Source organism: Coregonus lavaretus (genome assembly GCF_964263955.1).
Source record: "Coregonus lavaretus genome assembly, chromosome: 9".
NCBI lineage: Eukaryota > Metazoa > Chordata > Actinopteri > Salmoniformes > Salmonidae > Coregonus > Coregonus lavaretus.
Genome location: NC_139996.1, coordinates 24693101 through 24716264, shown reverse-complemented (window position 1 = coordinate 24716264; position 23164 = coordinate 24693101). Strand labels below are relative to the sequence as shown.

At 44.7% G+C, this 23164-nt stretch overlaps 1 protein-coding gene and 1 pseudogene across 2 annotated transcripts in view; one reads left to right on the top strand and one right to left on the bottom strand.

Annotated features, from left to right (window-relative positions):
• fbxl13 (F-box and leucine-rich repeat protein 13) overlaps window positions 1-23164 on the top strand; it is a gene marked incomplete at both ends in the record, with an annotated part of 47846 nt that overhangs the window by 10334 nt on the left and 14348 nt on the right. Inside the window, 2 exons of the mRNA XM_084168414.1 lie at window positions 2914-3009; window positions 3913-4048. Of these exons, the coding sequence (XP_084024540.1) occupies window positions 2914-3009; window positions 3913-4048 (232 nt within the window). The remainder of the gene's footprint in view (window positions 1-2913; window positions 3010-3912; window positions 4049-23164) is intronic.
• Window positions 4973-23079, bottom strand: LOC311134790 (leucine-rich repeat-containing protein 17-like; annotated as a pseudogene). The gene is made up of 6 exons: window positions 23070-23079; window positions 21937-22267; window positions 21520-21747; window positions 6055-6216; window positions 5382-5523; window positions 4973-5255 (listed from the first exon to the last, which is right to left on the bottom strand). The product of its transcript is annotated as a leucine-rich repeat-containing protein 17-like (transcript).

Sequence of the window (23164 nt, the reverse complement as noted above, 5' to 3'; positions counted from 1 at the left end):
ATGCCAAAACATTCAGGAGATAGAGGTGCTCAAAGTTGACCCATTTTGCATACCCTACGCTACCATGAGACATCCATGTCTTCATCACTGAAAAATAAAATTGACTTTATATAATTTAAAGGCTTACAAACAGGGTTGTCAAACTATTTTATAATTTCTTGAAAAACTATTTTTTTTCTAAATTGGAATTTCTTAACTTTAAACATCAATTATCTAGAAACTCGTAAACTCCCATTTTTTTCATGTTCATATATGTTGTAACTTAGACCCTATTTTACATAATCAGAGGTGTTTGTATTGTGCCCACCATCGGTTGAGACAGAGCAGGTGTCATGTTTTGGCTGATAAATTAACTAAAATGTGAATAAAATGTACATTTCAACTTTCAAATGGTACCACAAAGATGGTTAATGGTCCACACATCAGAGAATGTTGACTTTAGTGGGAATGCACATTGTTTTGAATTAAACTGTCAATCTTCCATAGGAAACCTATTGAAATCATAGAAATATAGATAATAGAATAGACATTCCCATTCAAGTTGACATTCAACGGTGGGTGGACTGGCGGCCATCTTTCTGGTAGTAATTGAAACTTAAATTTTAATTTCAGTGGTGTACAAGCTGATAGGCAGAATCTACCGCACACCCAAAGCTGATTTGTGAAGGTGCTGGAGGCAAAAGGCAAAACTGGAGAAACAGGAAAAAGTCTCCGCATACTACCAAATAAATGTTTATTATAGCTGAGCTTTCGGTCATCAGAGCATATCTCCACAAACAATAGTGGGACAGATAAGGCCACACAGCGAGTCAGAGGTAATTGCAGACACCTGTGGTAATCTAAAGTACCCAAAAGGGCCACTAGATGTCATAATATCATATAGAAATACAGGATATAACTGAACATGTTATACTGTACATGTATTTCTACTATAACAAAACATGTACACACCGTTGTTTCTCCAATGGTGTGCCAGCTAAATTGCAGTGGTCTGAAGGGATAGGGCCATTCTATGAATTAAGTTTCTATGATTGAAATGACACCCACCCTGTATTCAAGAGAATGCTATGTTTCAACCAATGACGGGCACAACAAAAACACTTCAGACAATGTAAAATAGGGTATGAGTTTACGCGTTTTGAGAGAATTTACGTTAAAGGTTAAGAAATTACATAATCTCTATAAAAAAAGTGTTTTTTCAAGAAATTATAAAATAGTTTGACAACACTGTTTGTAAGCTTTCAAATGATATCAAACTCAACCCTTTATATTTTTCAGTGATGAAGACATGGATGTCTCATGGTAGGGTGGGGTATGCAAAATGGGTCAACTTTGAGCACCTCTATCTCCAGAATGTTTTGGCATTCAGGTCCAAAACGTCACTTTCTGACCACCTGTTTGGAAGGTTTCGTTAAAGGCCCAGTGCAGTCAAACTGGATTTTACTGTGTTTTATATGTTTCCACACTGAGGTTGGAATAATACTGTTATATTGTGAAAATTATGATAATGCCCTTTTAGTGTAAGAGCTATTTGAAAAGACCACCTGAAATTTCTGCCTGTTTTGGTGGGATGGAGTTTTGGCCTGCCTGATGACATCACCAGGCGGTAAATTAGTTAATAGACCAATAAGAAAGAGAGTTCCCAAAGCTCTCTTCCACTAACAGCTAGTTTTCAGTTTTCCCCTCCCTACTCAGACCACTCCCAGACAGTCCTAGCAAAATTCTTGCTTGAGAAATTGCTCATTGCTAAGAAGCTACTTTTGACCATTGTAATGTAAAACAATCACAGTAAGGTACTTAATTGTTACCCAGAAATGGTTTGATATCGAGCTAGAAACAGCTGCATTAGAACTTTAAAATCTAAAGGGGTGCAGTCAGAAAGTGATTGACTAATCATGGGTCGTTCCATATGAATTCAATCACAGCCTGTCATGGCCTATTATGTTCTATTATCGGTTGCCATGGCAGTTGTGTGTGTGTGTGTGTGTATCGAATGACTCTCTCTCTCCCTCTGGATGATAGTGTTATTGGACCCATTTCTGAGAGCAGTTACCCAATAATTACATGTTACCCTGTATGTTTTGTCTTCTGGCCAAGCAAATTGCGAGGGACTTGTTTTCAATTTGGAGTGGCGGCGGGGGTTTTGAAATCGCAGGGAAGCTAATCAGCAGAGGTTCATGTTTAGTGTGAGGGGAAATGCTAGGAAATGGTTCCTAAATAGAAAAAGCGTACCTATTAAATACTATACAGGACTGTTTTGTCTGTGACCACTCCTGTAGGCATCTAGCAGTTACAGAGTAGCTCTGGCACCAAGGCTTATTTCTTGGCAGTGATTACTATGCTGTTTTTATCAAACATCTCGCCCAATAAATATTACTGGGCCATGACTATGTTTCGGAAAGGAGAAGAGCTCCTAAATGCTTTGTTGACCGTCAGTATTTTTTGTCTGTTTTTAGAGGCAAAATCTAAGTAATTGTGGGAAAATAGCAAGAGGAATGGAGGCGGAGAGATAGTTCTGCTGTGTTCTCTCAATATGAAATGGATTCAGATTAACTCACAATCACAGTGTAAATGGCATAAACGGTATGGGTGAAAAGTTTGAATTGACTTGCAGTAAATCAAGGCCTATGCTGCAGTGTTGTGTTGCGAATGAAAAGTGGTAGATGTGTCGTCTGATTTTTTTGTAGTTAACTTGATAGGAAATAGGGTATACTTTCGGATGCAGCCATGCATGACATCTTTCAACACCAGATTGACTGAACAGTAGCTATGGCAGTGGTCACTAACCCAGGTCCTGGAGAGCTACAGGCTAGGTCGAAAAAATATCTCTATCTTCAACCTAGGCTACAGGGTGTGTAGGTTCCAGTGCTGGGTTGGTGACAACTGTTCCATCATAGTATTCTGTTTGGTCAGGTCTTCCAGAGTCTAGACGTAGGAGACCTACTGAAATGTGCAGAAGTGTGTCGGACCTGGAAGGCCATCACTCAGACCTGCTCGCTGTGGAGTAGGGTCAGTATGGCACACACACACACACACACACACACACACACACACACACACACACACACACACCACAATCACAGTTACTGAAATTACCATAAACATTTAATGTAACTGTCGTGGAAATTCTTACACAGGGACACTCTAAGTCAATCTTAAATGAATAATTGTTTATTGTCAGTTAACTGGAGAGGTTCCAACAAACTTGATGCACTATAGTGAACGTCTGTCAGGAGCTCTTACGGGGCAGTCCCGTTAGTTATCTTATATACTTACACAGAAAGTAATATTTGCATGATTTAGCTTATTCATTATTCATAATAATTTATCATTAACGCTTTGCGTCATTCATGTGACCGACCAATACTGGGTCATGCATGTGACAGACCAATACCTCACGAGGCTTATAATAATATGCCATTTAGCAGACGCTTTTATCCAAAGCGACTTACAGTCATGTGCGCATACATTTTTTACGTATGGGTGGTCCCGGGGATCGAACCCACTACCCTGGCGTTGCAAACGCCATGCTCTACCAATTGAGCTACAGAGGACCAACATAACATAAGCTGAGACCTTGAAACTGAGATATCTTTCATTCTCAAAACAAGGGTCTGGGCGTAATGCCAAATTGCAGATACTGATAGTGAGGATTCGCTCAGTCAGTCACTTGCATGAACACAGAAAACGGTTATTAGAAAAGCACAAACAGAACACAGAAATTGGTAAATAGAAAAGCACCAACATAACATTTTTCATAACATTAACTAATTGTTGTCAGTGATTTAACTCTTATGTCTGCAGCATTTTCCACGGTGCTTTCAGGCCTAATATATCCCTTGTATTGTATTGTTACCTGTTGAGTTGGGATGTCCTGTAATGTTTCCTCCGATGTTTGTCTCTGAATGACAGATCAGTTTCTCTGTGGAGAGGGACTGGATCACAGACAGCATCGTGGAACAGATCCTACAGAAGTACCGGCCGTTTGTAGTCCACCTTAACATGCGTGGATGCACCTCTCTACAGTGGCCCAGCTTCAAATGTATCAGTGAGTACTAGTACACACACACACACACACACACACACACACACACACACACACGGGTGTAAAGATTACATACATGCACACCTGCACGCAAGCATGCACACACACTAACACACACAACAAAAAACACACAATTACGTAAATGCGATTGTGTTTAATTTCACAGCTACATGTACATTCAAATTGCTGTCATAAATAAATAATCTGGAAAAAAACTGCACTGACAAAGCAGGAACAACAATATTGAACAAAGTTAGTTTTAACATCTGATACAGGCTACATTTAAATAATCTATAAAATAAGACAAATAAGTATTTAAAGAGCCACTGAACACCCCGATGTGTTTTTCTGTTGCTCATTAGAAAAACAAGATTTCAGTCTTGGAGGTGTGTTTTCAGACTGATTCCGTGTTTGGTTAATGATGTTTTTCCCCAACCCTATTTCACTTCCTCAAAATCCCCAGAATTAATGTAAGATAACTCAAGAAATGTGTAATTAATTTTGACATTTTTGCAGAGGATGTTTTAGTTGTGCAATTTTACATCTAACTAAGGTGTAAATGCACGAGGTGTTGTCTTATGTAAACAGTCAGCGCTGCTGAGCAGGTCTGTCGCACTGTCTATGCTATTGGATAGAGCGCAATCACTGCAGCTGTTCACCCCATGTTAGTGGGAAAATGGACATCGTCAACTCAAAACCCAACCTTCATTTACCTGTTGTTATGCATGGATGTTCCAAACTCCGTTTTAGACGAGACTGACTTTATGACCAAAATTATCCTATTTACACTTTATAGTCAATTTCGACAATAGAATAACTGTTTCTGATTCATATCAATGCCACATAGGCCGTTTTCAAAGGGATGTGTTGCTTTTTAAAGGCAGTCGCTCTTTAAAGATGTTTAAGATTCCATCCTTCGGTGGTTGTTTAATTCAATCTGGTGATGCGGTATTTCAGCGGTCCTTTCAGATGTGCCGGCTCCACCTCCTCCTCCTCTAGCTCTCCCTTCAGCGCCATTGCTGTGTTCCACAACTCTGGGTCCGTCTGGCCGTATTCCGTCTGATTGTGTTCTGTCTGGCCGCAGGCTCTGTTGTAGGAGTGGACGTAGTCCTCCACACTCTTTCCTCTGAGCTCGGGAGGGGAGTGGCACAGCAGGCCAGAATGGGTCACCCCTGGGTGCAGACATAGCCAGTACACCAGGTAGTGGATGCTGGAATGTTTATTTACAAGGGACAGGGACATTTTGAAACATTCACGCATTGAATGATCCATGGTCAAATGCATTGTACACATAATGCGTTAGTTTTTAGCTAATGTTAATAGTAGTACTACCCACCTGTAGTTACAGACCCAGGGGTTTCCCCCCAGCCTTAGCAGTGACATTAAATAGAGGTCTTCTAGAACGCCATAGTGGAAGAAGCGCAGGCTGTTGATGGACAGGTCAAACTCATGTAGGTGGAGGAGCCAAGACAGTGAGGCTGAGAGAGAGAGGGAGAGGAAATCATTATTATCATCAATATTAAGGTCAAACTGATAATAATAATAATAATAATAATAATAATCTAATCCCCGAGCCGACTAGGTGAAAAATCTGTTGATGTGCCCTTAAGCAAGGCACTTAACCCTAATTGCTCATGTAAGTCGCTCTGGATAAGAGCGTCTGCTAAATGACTAAAAATTTAAAAACGTAAATGTAATAATTTCTTCCTTTTTTAAGTACTTCCAAAACTGTCCTGTGGACGAGCATTATACAATCAATTCAAAACAGAAATAGTTATCTGGCAATGCGAATGCTTCAAACCTCCCATATGTTTCTCATGGCTATCACAGTGAATAGTAAACATATGGTTGAAATTGATCTATGATCTGGATCTGGAATATTCTACCCCTCAGGGCCTTGAGATCTGGCCTCTCTGACTCTCACACATTAGAGGTTGATAATCAGGCTTTCTGTCTCTCCGTGTCTCTCTCTCGCCATCTCTCTCACTATCTCGCACTCACTCAAACACACACATCTGTGTCCATATCTTCCAGGTTGTTGTGGCTGAGATTGAGTGACCTCAGGGTGTTGGCCTCCACAAAGTCTCTGGCCTTCAGGCGCCGGGGGGAATTTTGGGACAGGTCCATGTGAACCATGTCCCCTGGGATGTCTGCAGGAACCTCAGTCAGATCTAAAGACAGAGAGGAGGGGGTGCGATAACAGAAAGAGTTTATGGGTGATAGTCAGTCTCTGTCAATTGTTTTTCCATATTGTTTTTCCTCAGATCGGCATGGAACAAGCTGGCTGTAGTTAAAGACCCACTTTAGGTTTTTGGGGGAAATTACATTTTTACAGCTTGGTATTGATAATATCCAAGGAGTCCCTGAAGGAATGGTTTTCAAGTTATTAATGATTATAGAGGCAGGACTGGGACTCCCACAGGTAAACCCTGGAAGAGGGACAGATAGAAAACTGGCAGAGGAACAGTTTGAAACTCTGTCCTCTGCTTGTCTGCGTGATGCATCTGCTGGCACCATGACAATGGCTCAGTCCTGGGTTTAAACTTGTACTGGTTCAGTTTATTACCAAATTAAATGAAGCCATTGTTTTGTTATTGTTTCAGAGAGACTGTATTCTGTTAATGCGTCTGATTTGGCCTATAGATTGCTGGTCCCTTACAAAGAGAGAGAGGAAGATATACACTCAGTGGCCAGTTTATTAGGTACACCCATCTAGTACTGGGTTGGACCCCCCTTTGCCTCCAGAACAGCCTGAATTCTTCAGTTGGTATCAAGGGACCTAACTTGTGCCAGGAAAACATTCCCCACACCATCCTATACCGTTGACACCAGGCAGGATGGGGCCATGGACTCATGCTGCTTACGCCAAATCCTAACTGTCATCAGCATGACGCAACAGGAACAGGGATTTGTCGGACCAGGTTTTCATTTTCCACTCCTCAATTGTCCATTGTTGGTGATCGCGTGCCCACTGGAGCCGCTTCTTCTTGTTTTTAGCTGATAGGAGTGGAACATTTACATTTACATTTTTGTCATTTAGCAGACGCTCTTATCCAGAGCGACTTACAGTTAGTGAGTGCATACGTAATTTTTTTTATTTTTCATACTGGCCCCCCGTGGGAAACGAACCCACAACCCTGGCGTTGCAAACGCCATGCTCTACCAACTGAGCTACATCCCTGCCGGCCATTCCCTCCATCTATCCTGGACAACGCTGGGCCAATTGTGCGCCGCCCCATGGGTCTCCCGGTCGCGGCCGGCTACGACAGAGCCTGGATTCGAACCAGGATCTCTAGTGGCACAGCTAGTACTGCGATGCAGTGCCTTAGACCACTGCGCCACTCGGGAGGTGGCAGCATCACCCGGTGTGGTCATCTGCTGCAATAGCCCATCCGTGACAAGGACTGACGAGTTGTGCATTCCGAGATGCTGTTCTGCACACCACTGTTGTACTGCGTCGTTATTTGCCTGTTTGTGGCCCGCCTGTTAGCTTGCAGGATTCTAGCCATTCTCCTTCAACCTCTCGTCAACAAGCTGTTTTAGCCCACAGGACTGCCGCTGACTGGATGTTTTTTTGTTTGTTGCACCATTCTCGTTAAACCCTAGACACTGTCGTGCGTGAAAAAGCCCAGGAGGCCAGTTGTTTCTAAGATATTGGAACCGGCGCACCTGGCACCAACGATCATACCACGCTCAATGTCGCTTAGGTCACTCGTTTTGCCAGTTCTAACATTCAATTGAACAGTAACTGAATGCCTCGATGCCTGCCTGCCTTCTTTACAGTGCCTTGCAAAAGTATTCATCCCCCTTGGCGTTCTTCCTATTTTGGTGCATTACAACCTGTAATTTAAATGGATTTTTATTTGGATTTCATGTAATGGACATACACAAAATAGTCCAAATTGGTGGAGTGAAATGAAAAAAATAACTTGTTTCAAAAAATTCAAAAAAAATAATTATGGAAAAGTGGTGCGTGCATATGTATTCACCCCCTTTGCTATGAAGCCCCTAAATAAGATCTGGTGAAACCAATTACCTTCAGAAGTCACATAATTAGTTAGATTGCACACAGGTGGACTTTATTTAAGTGTCACATGATCTCAGTATATATACACCTGTTCTGAAAGGCCCCAGAGTCTGCAACACATCCAAGCAAGCTGCACCATGAAGACCAAGGAGCTCTCCAAACAGATCAGGGACAAGGTTTTGGAGAAGTACAGATCAGGGTTGGGTTCTAAAAAAATATCTGAAACTTTGAACATCCCTCGGAGCACCATTAAATCAATTATATAAAAATGTTTAAAGAATATGGCACCACAACAAACCTGCCAAGAGAGGGCCGCCCACCAAAACTTGCGGACCAGGCAAGGAGGGCATTAATCAGAGAGGCGACAAAGAGACCAAAGATAATCATGAAGAAGCTGCAAAGCTCCACAGCGGAGATTGGAGTATCTGTCCATAGGACCACTTTAAACCATACACTCCACAGAGCTGGGCTTTACGTAAGAGTGGCCAGAAAAAAGCAATTGCTTAAAGAAACAAATAAGCAAACATGTTTGGTGTTCGCCAAAGGGCATGTGGGAGACTCCCCAACATATGGAAGAAGGTATTCTGGTCAGGTGAGACTAAAATTGAGCTTTTAGGCCATCAAGGAAAACGCTATGTCTGGCGCAAACCCAACACCTCTCATCACCCCGAGAACACCATCCCCACAGTGAAGCATGGTGGTGGCAGCATCATGCTGTGGGGATGTTTTTCATCGGCAGGGACTGGGAAACTGTTCAGAATTGAAGGAATGATGGATGGTGCTAAATACAGGGAAATTCTTGAGGGAAACCTGTTTCAGTCTTCCAGAGATTTGAGACTGGGACGGAGGTTCACCTTCCAGCAGGACAATGACCCTTAGCATACTGCTAAAGCAACACTCAAGTGGTTTAAGGGAAACATTTAAATGTCTTGGAATGGCCTAGTCAAAGCCCAGACCTCAATCCAATTGAGAATCTGTGGTATGACTTAAAGATTGCTGTACACCAGCGGAACCCATCCAACTTGAAGGAGCTGGAGCAGTTTTGCCTTGAAGAATGGGCAGAAATCCCAGTGCCTAGATGTGCCAAGCTTATAGAGACATACCCCAAGAGACTTGCAGCTGTAATTGCTGAAAAGGTGGCTCTACAAAGTATTGACTTTGGGGGGGGTGAATAGTTATCCACGTCCAAGTGTTCTGTTTTTTTGTCTTATTTCTTGTTTGTTTCACATAAAAAATATTTTGCATCTTCAAAGTGGTAGGCATGTTGTGTAAATCAAATGATACAATCCCCCCAAAAATCCATTTTATTTCCAGGTTGTAAGGCAACAAAATAGGAAAAATGCCAAGGGGGGTGAATACTTTCGCAAGCCATGGCCACTTGACTCACTGTCTGTAGGAGCACACCATTTTCATGAACGTGGTGGTGTATCTAATAAACTGGCCACTGAGTGTATACAGAGTGAGAGTGAGGGAAGAGAGATGATGTCTCCAGCTCTGTCTCTAATTCTATGAATCCTCTGAGGAATGAGGGTTTGTCATTCCTGTGGCGTGACTTGGCCTATGAGATAAAAAAAACATCTCACACAAACTCACATGTACACACACTTACTCTTGTTTTCGTTCTAACCTGCCCGCCGACGAAGTAAATTGATGTAATTTTGGTAATCCACATCTGTAGTGAATTTTCAGAGAAACACAAACATGAGGTTGGACAAAAACATGCTCAGAGACATGAACCTTTAATAACCATGTACAGTGTAATCTGGGGGAGGGGTGGGGGGTTGTACTAAGCTATATGAAATTGTTTTTTAAGAAGGTCGTACCAAGGATCATTTAGTTATTTTGTTTTGAATTTTAATACCCCTTGAAGTATCTATAACAGCCTCCACTCTTCTGGGAAGGCTTTCCACTAGGTGCAAGCCAGTTTAAGTTCTTCCACACCGATCTCCACAAACCATTTCTGTATGGACCTAGCCTTGTGCACGGGGGCATTGTCATGCTGAAACAGGAAAGGGCCTTCCCCAAACTGTTAACACAAAGTTGGGAGCACAGAATCGTCTAGAATGCCATTGTATGCTGTAGCGTTAAGATTTCCCTTCACTGGAACTAAGGGGCCTAGCCCGAACCATGAAAAACAGCCCCAGACCATTATTCCTCCTCCACCAAACTTTACAGTTGGCACAATGCATTGGGACAGGTAACGTTCTCTTGGCATTTGCGAAACACAGATTTGTCCGTCGGACTGCCAAATGGTGAAGCGTGATTCATCACTCCAGAGAACGCATTTCCACTGCTCCAGAGTCCAATGGCGGCAAGCTTTCCACCACTCCAGCCGACTCTTGGCATTGCGCATGGTGATCTTAGGCTGCTCGGCCATGGAAACCCATTTCATGAAGCTCCCGACGAACAGTTCTTGTGCTGACGTTGCTTCCAGAGGCAGTTTGGAACTCGGTAGTGAGTGTTGCAACCGAGGACAGACTATTTTTACACGCTACGCACTTCAGCACATGGCGGTCCCGTTCTGTGAGCTTGTGTGGCCTACCACTTCACAGCTGAGCCGTTGTTGCTCCTAGACGTTTCCACTTCACAATAACAGCACTTACAGTTTGCCCGGGGCAGCTCTAGCAGGGCAGAAATATGACTAACTGACTTGTTGGAAAGGTGGCATCCTATGATTGTGCCATGTTGAAAGTCACTGAGCTCTTCTGTACGGGCCATTCTACTGCCAATGTTTGTCTCTGGAGATTGCGTGGCTGTGTGCTCGATTTTATACACCTGTCAGCAACGGGTGTGGCTGAAATAGCCAAATCCACTATTTTGAAATGGTGTCCACATACTTCTGGTCATGTAGTGTACTTCCATACATTTTTTCAACTGGTACCAGGCGAGAGCAAAAATACTGACATGTACGTGTTCGTGAGAGTCTCACCTTTCCACAGATGGGTCACATTAGTCTGTAGCCAAACTGTTCAAACACTACAGACAGAAGTTGGCAGGACTTCAGGACTTCAGATGAGTCCCAAGACACTTGTGTGGGTCGTAGAGCAAAACGTAGACTCTCATCTTTTCATAAGGTAATAGTTTGTAGGCCAAACCGTTTGGACGCTACGGACAATTTTGTGAGAAGACCGATTTTCGGGATGTCTCATGGTCTGACAAACACTGCTCTAGCTCTGTCACCTTTCATCGCAGATGTGGAAGTGCGACATCGGCGGATGCGCTGGATTGATGCAAAAAAACATATCTCTAGCTTAAACTGACACATTGTTATGGGGATTTTAAAAAATGCTAATTAGATTTCCACGGTGCCGCGGAAATCGACTTTAGGGGGTTTAAGTGAAACCTACGTCATAACCTACAGATAAGACAGCTTCCAACTGTTAATTATTCTGCTGCTTAGCTTCCTAACGTAAAAGCATGAAACATACCGAGAATCTCACTGCCGATAGACTTCCTTCTCTTGCTAGAACAAAAGCGGTACCTGCTGCATGCTGACCCGGCAGCGACAAACTTACCGATTCTACTTGTAGAATCGCAATGCTCGTCAGTGGCCAACCACTTGACTTTGAGCCAATCAGAGAGCACGAACCCCCACATGGGGGAGCCAACAAAAAAAGGGAAAAAATTGGTTATTTTCTCCGTACATCCACGGATGAGCTTAGTCACACTTATGCAATGTAGGCTATGGGATGGTAGCTAGCTAAGTGCACCAACCACTGTAGCTAGTATTGACATTATAATAAAATCACAATGGATTAGCTAGTTTCCATGAAACAGCTGCCTGTGTTCGCTGCCGAGTAAGTGCAGTTTCCTTCGCTAGCTAGCTAGCTAAACATTTGGCTATGGGCTGGCACTGGCAGTATGGGATTATGGAGAGTGAATCAAATTAGTTTTTTCGTCATCTTGCTAGGTAGTTATATAGCTGTGCCCATCTGGCTAGTATCAACAAGGGCTTCCTACAAAATAACAACATTAGCGCAGATAGGCTGAGTGGCTGACAACTTTTTTTTAACAATACAAAACATACACATACAAAAGACAACACACAGACACACACAAATATCAACGACATTACACCTGCCCAGACCCACCTGTTCTCACCCCATTCTTCAGTGCCTGCACTACTCTCCACCACGTCCTCAAATTGCACCATTTTGTTCTTCTCCGTCGCCCATGCTCTTACAATATTTAAATAATGAAGCATATGATTTTTCCATTGTCTTAATGATGGAAGATTGGTTGATTTCCAGTTAAGTATACGTTTTTTCAAGATAATTGACGAGAAGAGTATTATCCAACCCATCGGGTATCAAATCAAATCAAATTTTATTTGTCACATACACATGTTTAGCAGATGTTATTGCGGGTATAGCGAAATGCTTGTTCTTCTAGCTATTACAGTGCAGTAATATCTAACAAGTAATATCTAACAATTTCATAACATATACCCAATACACACAAATCTAAGTAAGGAATGGAATTTAAGAATATATATATACATATATGGACAAGCAATGACAGAGCGGCATGGACTAAGAAACAGTAGAATATTATAGAATACAGTATATACACATATGAGATGAGTAGTGCAAGATATGTAAACATTATTAAAGTGACTAGTGTTCCATTTCTTAAAGTTGCCAGTGATTTCAATAGGCAGCAGCAGCCTCTAATGTGCTAGTGATGGCTATTTAACAGTCTGATGGCCTTGAGATAGAAGCTGTATTTCATTTTCTCGGTCCCAGCTTTGATGCACCTGTACTGACCTCGCCTTCTGGAGGATAGCGGGGTGAACAGGCAGTGGCTCGGGTGGTTGATGTCCTTGATGATCTTTTTGCCCTTCCTGTGACATCGGGTGCTGTAGGTGTCCTGGAGGGCGGGTAGTTTTCCCCCGGTAATGCGTTCGGCAGACCTTACCACTCTCTGGAGAGCCCTGCGGTTGTGGGCGGTGCAGTTGCCGTACCAGGCGGTGATACAGCCCGACAGGATGCTCTCAATTGTGCATCTGTAAAAGTTTGTGAGGGTTTTAGGTGCCAAGCCAAATTTCTTCAGCCTCCTGAAGTTGAAGAGGCTTGGTTGCACCTTCTTCACCACACTGTCTGCGTAGGTGGACCATTTCAGTTTGTCAGTGATGTGTACGCCAAGGAACTTGAAGCTTTCCACCTTCTCCACTGCGGTCCTGTCGATAGTGGGGTGTACCTGAAGTCCACGATCATCTCCTTTGTTTTGATGACGTTGAGCGAGAGGTTATTTTCCTGGCACCACACTCCCAGAGCCCTCACCTCCTCCCTGTAGGCTGTCTCGTCATTGTTGGTAATCAAGCCTACTACTGTTGTGTCATCTGCAAACTTGATGATCGAGTTGGTGGCGTGCTTGGCCACGCAGTCATGGGTGAACAGGGAGTACAGGAGGGGGCTGAGCACGCACCCTTGTGGGGCCCCAGTGTTGAGGATCAGCGAAGTGGAGATGTTGTTTCCTACCTTCACCACATGGGGGCGGCCCGTCAGGAAGTCCATGACCCAGTTTCACAGGGCGGGGTTCAGACCCAGGGCCTCAAGCTTAATGATGAGCTTGGAGGGTACTATGGTGTTGAATGCTGAGCTATAGTCAATGAACAGCATTCTTACATAGGTATTCCTCTTGTCCAGATGGGATAGGGCAGTGTGCAGTGTGATGGCGATTGCATCGTCTGTGGATCTATTGGGGCGGTAAGCAAATTGAAGTGGGTTGAGGTTGACAGGTAAGGTAGAGGTGATATGATCCTTGACTAGTCTCTCAAAGCACTTCATGATGACAGAGGTGAGTGCTACAGGGCGATAGTCATTTAGTTCAGTTACCTTTGCTTTCTTAGGTACAGGATTAATGGTGGCCATCTTGAAGCATGTGGGGACAGCAAACTGGGAAAGGGAGAGATTGAATATGTCCATAAACACAACAGCCAGCTGGTCTGCACCTGCTCTGAGGACGCGGCTAGGGATGCCATCTGGGCCGGCAGCCTTGCGGGGTTAACATGCTTAAATGTGTTACTCACATTGGCCACGAAGAAGGAGAGGCCACAGTCCTTGGTAATGGGCCTCGTCAGTGTCACTGTGTTATCCTCAAAGTGGGCGAAGAAGGTGTTTAGCTTGTCTGGAAGCGAGACGTCGGTGTCGGAGACGTGGCTGGTTTTCCTTTTGTAGTCCGTGACTGTCTGTAGACCCTGCCACATATATCTCGTGTCTGAGGCTTTGAATTGCGACACCACTTTGTCTCTATACTGATGTTTTGCCAGTGTAATTGCCTTGCGGATTGAGTAGCTACACTGTTTTGTATTCTGCCATATTCCCAGTCACATTGCCATGGTTAAATGTGGTGGTTCGCGCTTTCAGTTTTGCGCGAATGCTGCAATCTATCCACGGTTTCTGGTTAGGGTAGGTTTTAATATCACCTATACACTTCCTGATAAACTCAGTCACCTTTTCAGTGTATTCGTCTAAATTATTTTCGCAAGCTACCCGGAACATATCCCAGTCCACGTGATCAAAACAATATTGAAGCGTGGATTCCGATTGGTCAGACCAACGTTGAATAGTCCTTAGCACGGGTATTTCCTGTTTGAGTTTCTGCCTATAGGAAGGGAGGAGCAAAATGGAGTTGTGGTCAGATTTGCCGAAAGGAGGGCGGGGGAGGGCCTTATAACCATCCCGGAAGTTCAAATAGCAATGGTCGAGGATTTTAGCAGCCCGAGTACAACAGTCGATATGTTGATAGAACTTCGGCAGCCTAGTCCTCAAATTTGCTTTGTTATAACAATTACACCATGAGTCGTTAATCATGAAACACACACCTCCGCCCTTCTGCTTCCCAGAGAGATATTTATTTCTGTCTGCGCGATGAACTGAGAACCCATCTGGCTGGACCGATTTCAACAGAATATTCCCAGAGAGCCGTGTTCCCGTGAAACAAAGTATGTTACAGGCCCTGATGTCTTTCTGGAAACAAATCCTTGCCCTGACCTCGTCGACCTAGGCTGCCGAAGCCTTCGAGAACCGGTCCACAACGACCAGGATGACTGTGTATCCATCAGAGGGGGGGTAGGGCGGAAAAGAAATCCAGCGAGGTGTGGGACCAGGGGCGCTTGGGGATAGGCAGGGGTCGGAGCAGCCCTGCCGCGGGCTGACATGAGCTCTTCGTGCGCGCGCACACCGGGCAAACAGCCACGAAGGTGTGCGTATCCCCCTCAGCAGATGGCCACCAGAACCTCCTATGCAGGAACTCCAACGTCCTCGCGCCACCCGGATGGCTGGTGAGTCGCGAGCGCGCAGCCTTGGGTATGTATATCCTCCCCGATGGACCTCCGCCCGGATCGGGCTCCCACCGACGCGCTGCTCTTACCAGCCTATCGATTCCCCACGAAACTGGGGCAGCAATCAGGGCATTGGGGACAATGGGGTCGTCCCTCTCCACCAGGTCCACGGGGTCGAACTGCCGGGAGAATGTGTCAGGCTTGGTGTTCTTCAACCCCGAACGGTATGAGATGGTGAACCGGAACCTGGTGAAGAACAACGCCCACCTGGCACACTGTTCCTGTGCGTGTCCGGGTGGCAGGGGGGCTATGGGAGGATATCCAGTTTTTCATTGTGGACTCTCCTGAGTGGCCCCTCGTCCTCAGGCACCCCTGGATGGTCGCCCACAAACCCTGGATAGACTGGTCCACGGGGTGTCTCATCCTGGAGGGAGGTGCCGCCCCCGTCCTGTTCCCGTCTCCACCGACCACTCATCAGCCTAAACCACCGTCCCAGACCACCTACCAGTCCTCACCTCTTCCCCAGGTCCCGCACTCCGAACCGCCTACCGCCCTAGCGGCAGTTGCCACCGGGAGGAAGGCGGCTACATACTCAGTCACCGGCCCAGACCTGGCAGGCGTTCCCCGGGAATATTTGGATCTGGGGGAGGTGTTTAGTAAGAGGCGTGCCAAGGGCCTACCCCCTCATAGGCCATACGACTGTGCTATCGATCTCCTTCCGGACGCCATGCCCACACGAGGGCGATTGTTTTCCTTGTCTCAGCCGGAGACAAGGAAAACTGGCCATGAGGGAGTATATCAACGAGGCACTCGTCGAGGGTCACATCCGTCCCTCTACCTCACCCGCGGGCGCGGGCTTCTTCTTCGTGGGGAAAAAGGACGGTGGGCAGCGGCCGTGCATTGATTACCGGGCGCTCAACCACATCACGGTTAAGAACCGCTACCCACTCCCCCTGATGACGACAGCATTCAAGTCGTTGCAGGGAGCCCGGGTCTTCACCGAGCTGGACTGACGTAAGGCCTACAACCTGGTGAGGATTTGGGAGGGGGACGAGGAAGAAGGCGTTTAACACACCCAGGAATCAGATAGACACAGGTGACACCAATAGGAAGATGATTAGTCCAGACTGTGAGTGAGGAGGTGCCTAAGGTTGTCGGAGGATGACACCTAGTGGGTCACTCCGGAACTGCAACCCACTCCTGTAACAACAGATTCTGTCTAATTCAGTTCAATTGCCAGTGCAAACAGGAGGGGGGAGAGAGGACATCCCTGTCTTGTGCCACTTTCTAAAGCAATTTAATCAGATAATGTATTATTTATGTATATTTTTGCTTTAGGATATTTATACTGAACAAAAATGTAAAGTGTTGGTCCCATGTTTCATGAGCTGAAAGAAAAGATCCCAGAAATGTTCTTATACGCACAAAAAGCTTATTTATCTCAAATGTTGTGCACAAATTTGTTTACATCCCTGTTAGTGAGCATTTCTCCATTGCCAAGAGAATCCATCCACCTGAAGGGTATGTCATATCAAGAAGCTGATTAAATAGCATGATCATTACACAGGTGCACCTTGTGCTGGGGACAATAAAAGGCCATTCTAAAATCTGCAGTTATGTCACACAACACAATGCCACAAATGTCTCAAGTTTTGAGGGAGCGTGCAATTGGCATGCTGACTACAGGAATGCCCACCAGAGCAGGAATGTCCAGCTTCTTCACCTGCGGGATCATCTGAAACCAGCCACCCGGCCAGCTGATGAAACTGTGGGTTTGCATAAACTAAAAATGTCTACACAAACTGTCAGAAACCGTCTCAGGGAAGTTCATCTGCGTGCTCGTCGTCCTCACCAGGGTCTTGACCTGAATGCAGTTCGGCGTCATAACAAACTTCAGTGGGCAAATGCTCACCTCCACTGGCATGCTGGAGAAGTGTGCTCTTCACGGATGAATCCCGGTTTCAACTGTAACGGGCAGATGGCAGAAAGTGTGTATGGCATCATGTGGGCAAGCGGTTTGCTGATGTCAACGTTGTGAACAGAGTGCCCCATGGTGTCGGTGGGGTTATGGTATGGGCAGGCATAAGCTAAAGACAACGAACACAATTGCATTTTATCAATGGCAAGTTGAATGCACAGAGATACCGTGACGAGATCCTGAGGCCCATTGTAGTGCCATTCATCCACCGCCATCACCTCATGTTTCAGCATGATAATGCACGGCCCCATGTTCTAAGGCTCTGTACACTATTCCTGGAAGCTCAAAATGTCCCAGTTCATCCATGGCCTGTATACTCACCAGACATGTCACCACCCACTGAGCATATTTGGGATGTTCTGGATTGATGTGTACGACAGCGTGCTCCAGTTCCCACCAATATCCAGCAACTTTGCGCAGCCATTGAAGAGGAGTGGGACAACATTACACAGGCCACAATCAACAGCCTGATCAACTCTATGCGAAGGAGATGTGTCGCGCTGCATGAGACAAATAGCAAATGTATACAAAATAAAAAACAGAAATACCTTATTTACATAAGTATGCAGAGCCTTTGCTATGAGACTCGAAATTGAGCTCAGTTGCATCCTGTTTTCATGGATCATCCTTGAGATGTTTCTACTACTTGATTGGAGTCCACCTGTGGTAAATTCAATTAATTGGACATGATTTGGAAAGGCACACACCTGTCTATATAAGGTTCCACAGTTGACAGTGCATGTCAGAGCAAAAACCAAGCCATGAGGCCGAAGGAATTGTCCGTAGAGCTCCGAGACAGGATTGTGTCGAGGCACAGATCTCTGGAAGTTTGGAACCACCAAGACTTTTCCTAGAGCTGACCGCCAAGCCAAACTGAGCAATCGGAGGAGAAGGGCCTTGGTCAGGGAGGTGACCAAGAACCCGATGGTCACTCTGACAGAGGAGTACCTTCCAGAAGGACAACCATCTCTGCAGCACTCCACCAATCAGGCCTTTATGGTAGAGCGGCCAGATGGAAGCCACATCTTAAAAGGCACATGACAGCCCGCTTGGAGTTTTCCAAAAGGCACCTAAAGACTCTCAGACCATGAGAAACTAGATTCTCTGGTTTGATGAAACCAAGATTATACTCTTTGGCCTGAATGCCAAGCGTCACATCTGGAGGAAACCTGGGGATGTTTTTCACCGGCAGGGACTAGGAGACTAGTCAGGATCGAAGCAAAGATGAACGGAACAAAGTACAGAGAGATCCTTGATGAAAACCTGCTCCAGAGCGCTCAGGACCTCAGACTAGGGTGAAGGTTCACCTTCCAACAGAACAACGACCCTAAGCACACAGTCAAGGCAACGCAGAAGTGGCTTCGGGACAAGTCTCTGAATGTCCTTGAATGGCCCAGCCAGAGCCCGAACTTGAACCCGATCGAACATCTCTGGAGAGACCTGAAAATAGCTGTGCAGCAACGCTCCTCATCCAACCTGACAGAGCTCGAGAGGATCTGCAGAGAAGAATGGGAGAAACTCCCCAAATACAGGTGTGCCAAGCTTGTAGCGTCAGACCCAAGAAGACTCTACGCGGTAATCGCTGCCAAAGGTGCTTCAACAAAGTACTGAGTAAAGGGTCTGATTACTTACGTAAATGTGATATTTGCATAATGTGTCCAAACTTTTGACTGGTAGTGTGTGTGTGTGTGTGTGTGTGTGTGTATATATATATATATATATATATATATATATATATATATATATATATATATATATATATATATATATATATATATACTACCGGTCAATAGTTTTAGAACACCTACTCATTCCAGGGTTTTTCTTTATTTTTACTATTTTCTACATTGTATAATAATAGTGAAGACATCACAACTATGAAATAACACATATGGAATCATGTAGTAACCAAATAAAGTGTTAAACAAATCAAAATATATTTTATATTTGAGATTCTTCAAATAGCCACCCATTGCCTTGATGACAGCTTTGCACACTCTTGGCATTCTCTCAACCAGCTTCACCTGGAATGCTTTTCCAACAGTCTTGAAGGAGTTCCCACATATGCTGCGCACTTTTTGGCTGCTTTTCCTTCACTCTGCAGTCCGACTCATCCCAATCCATCTCAATTTGGTTGAGGTCGGGGGATTGTGGAGGCCAGGTCATCTGATGCAGCACTCCATCACTCTCCTTCTTGGTCAAATAGCCGTTACACAGCCTGGAGGTGTGTTGGGTCATTGTCCTGTTGAAAAACGAATGATAGTACCACTAATCCCAAACCAGATGGGATGGCGTATCGCTGCAGAATGCTGTGGTAGCCATGCTGTTAAAGTGTGCCTTGAATTCTAAATAAATCACAAACAGTGTCACCAGCAAAGCACCCCCACACCATAACACCTCCTCCTCCATGTTTTACGGTGAGAACTACACATGCGGAGATAATCCGTACACCCACACCGCATCTAACAAAGACACAGCGGTTTGAACCAAAAATCTCATATTTGGACTCCAGACAAAAGGACAAATTTCCACCTGTCAAATGTCCATTGCTCGTGTTTCTAGGCCCAAGCAGGTCTCTTCTTATTATTGGTGTCCTTTAGTAGTTGTTTCTTTACAGCATTTCGACCATGAAGGCCTGATTCACACAGTCCCTTCTGAACAGTTGATGTTGAGATGTGTCTGTTACTTGAACTCTGTGAAGCATTTATTTGGACTGCAATTTCTGAGGCTGGTAACTCTAAAGAACTTATCCTCTGCAGCAGAGGTAACTCTGGGTCTTCCATTCCAGTGGCGGTCCTCATGAGAGCCAGTTTCATCATAGCGCTTGATGGTTTTTGCTGCTGCACTTGAAGAAACTTTCAAAGTTCTTGAAATGTTCCGTATTGACTGACCTTCAAGTCTTAAAGTAATGATGGACTGTCGTTTCTCTTTGCCTATTTGAGCTGTTCTTGCCATAATATGGACTTGGTCTTTTACCAAATAGGACTATTTTCTGTATACCCCACTACCTTGTCAAAACACAACTGATTGGCTCAAACGCATTAAGAAGGAAATAAATTCCATAAATTAACTTTTAACAAGGCACACCTGTTAATTGAAATGCATTCCAGGTGACTACCTCATGAAGCTGGTTGAGAGAATGCAAAGAGTGTGCAAAGCTGTCATCAAGACAAAGGGTGGCTATTTGAAGAATCTCAAATATAAAATATATTTTGATTTGTTTAACACTTTTTTGGTTACTACATGATTCCATATGTGTTATTTCATAGTTTTGATGTCTTCACTATTATTCTACAATGTACAAAATTGTAAAAATAAAGAAAAACCCTTGAATGAGTAGGTTTGTCCAAACTTTTGACTGGTAGTGTAACCGATCACTCACATTCTCCCACTTGCTTGATCGATTTTGAGGCTTGATTTATTATATTATATTATTGATTTAAACTTTGTTGTCTGGTTTCTACATATAACTTTAGTTTTGTCGGTACAAAACGGAGCTACTCACACCCAATGCGTCCTATCAGTATGCGTATGCGCCTCCCTACCAATAGATTCTGACGACTTCTGAGATTGACTGCCGGCACTCTGTTCAGAGGTTCTATCGTACTGTCAGCAGGCAAACGTTTCACAATCCTATCGGTGTGGGAACTTTATAGAGGGTTGCTTACACTTAGATAGTTAGGTAAAGATCAGACTACTACAGTGCAACCATTTTACTCGCACATGCGCCTAAATATTTTGCTGTGCGACCTGGAATTTTAATTGAGGAGCACCAGTGCGCCTAGAAAAATTAAGGATTCTAGCTTTAATACCTCAAATATTTTTAATTTTGCTCCTAAATGTATTTTTGTGCACATACATTTGTCAATTTAGGAGCACACGTGCGCCTTTGTGAAAAAGGTCAGCTTAGAGCCCTGATACTTTCAAATACTTTGAAGTACACTTTATTTACCTTGCCTGGTACAATGGAACCAATGGAATAGTCCCAAAAGTGCAAACACCACCCACCCTGCATGTCGGTCAAGTTAAATGAAACGCACCTCAAGTATTTGACAATGTATTTGACCCAGGTGGGTCTGATAAATAAAAGATGAGGATAAAGGAGAGAAGGAAGTAGTAAACTTAGACTGCCTACAGTGGTACACTGCCTACATGGGGTTAGTGATGTTAGTTTGTGACCTGACCTTTGCTCTTGCAGTCCAGTCGGGGTGTGGGGAACAGGTAGTTATGGCAGGAGGTGGTGGCGTCAGGCTTGCATCTAATGGGGCTGGGCTGAAGAGGGTCTGTGGAGTCCCTCTGGTCCTCCCCTTGGGGGTCCGGGGGTGCGCTGGGGGGCTCCGACTCCAGACACAGCAGCTCTGGGTCCACCTGTCTCAGCTTCCTTGCCCCTCAGCCCAACCGGCTCTACACACCTGGGTGATGTTCAGTAGGTAATAGAGAAAATATTTTGAAACAGGAAGGTGCTATAGAAACTTCAAAAATGAGAACACAGATTTCTGTTGTCTGTTATATGAAGTATAGTGCACTAATTTCTACCAATACCCCAGATGTCACTTGGGACACATCTGTTGAACCCTGTGACACGTTCCAGTCCTACCCACCTGGCGTGGTTCCCCAGGTTACGGTGGCTGGGCACCTGCAGGGTGCGAACCAGACTTTCGAGTGTGCAGCGGCAACTCCAGGTGTTGTAATGGAGACGCAGGTAGCGAAGGGCTGGCATGAGGATGAGCGCCTCCTCGCTGAGTGTGCCCAGATGGTTGTGCTGCAGCAGGAGGGTGGTGAGGCGGGTCAGGCCCAGGAACGCACCTCCCTCCAACACTTAGATCCGGTTCTGCTGCAGGTCCAGACTTCTCAGGCCCTCGAAGCCAGAGAAGGCCCCATCATGGAGGGCCCGGATACGGTTACGGGCCAGCAGGAGGTGGTCTGGGAGGACTAGGAGAGCCAGGAGGAGAGGGGAGGTCACACGCCTCCTGAGCCCAGCTGGGGCTGTCTATCGCTGGGGAGAGCTGGAGCTGAAGCAGGGGGTGGGGTGAAGTTTTACTGGAAAACGGGAGGGGAGGGTTGCATGTTGACAGTGTCTGATATGATGGGATTCAGCTGCTGTCCCTGCAAAGAGGGAGAGAGGGCAGGAGAGAGAGGGGGAAAAGATGGAGTAGGGAGAGGAGTGAGATGAGGAGGAGGGAAAAAATACAGAGAGTGAGTGACTGGGAAAGAGAGAAAGTAGACAGATAATCTAAACAAAGGATGGCATGGCATTAAAGTAACTGTCCAGTGAAAATCTCACTTTTAAAAGTTAATGTTCTGTTAACTCATACCCAAATAATGTTGTTGACTCATCCTATACTCGTATTTGTGGCCAAAGCATAAATTGGAGAAAAAACACTTAAAAAACACCTGAAACAAGACAGTTAAAAAAAGGATTGCTATTTCCTCATAGAGGATTATGTCATCCTCCTGAGGAGAATGAGCTGGCTGTATTTTAACATACTTAATTACTATTATTTGGAAATAACTATTTATAATAAATATAATAATATAATATGCCATTTAGCAGACGCTTTTATCCAAAGCGACTTACAGTCGTGCGTGCATACATTTTTGTGTATGGGTGGTCCCGGGGATCGAACCCACTACCTTGGCGTTACAAGCGCCGTGCTCTACCAGCTGAGCTACACTCATATTGTAATTAATATAGGTCATATTTCATAGAAATCTAGAACCACTGGAGAGTTACTTTGAAGCATCACAGTGATTTAAATTGCAATATCTGAAATATTGTTTGATTTACATTCCTGCCTTTAGCATTTAGCTTATTTAGCTTACAATGTG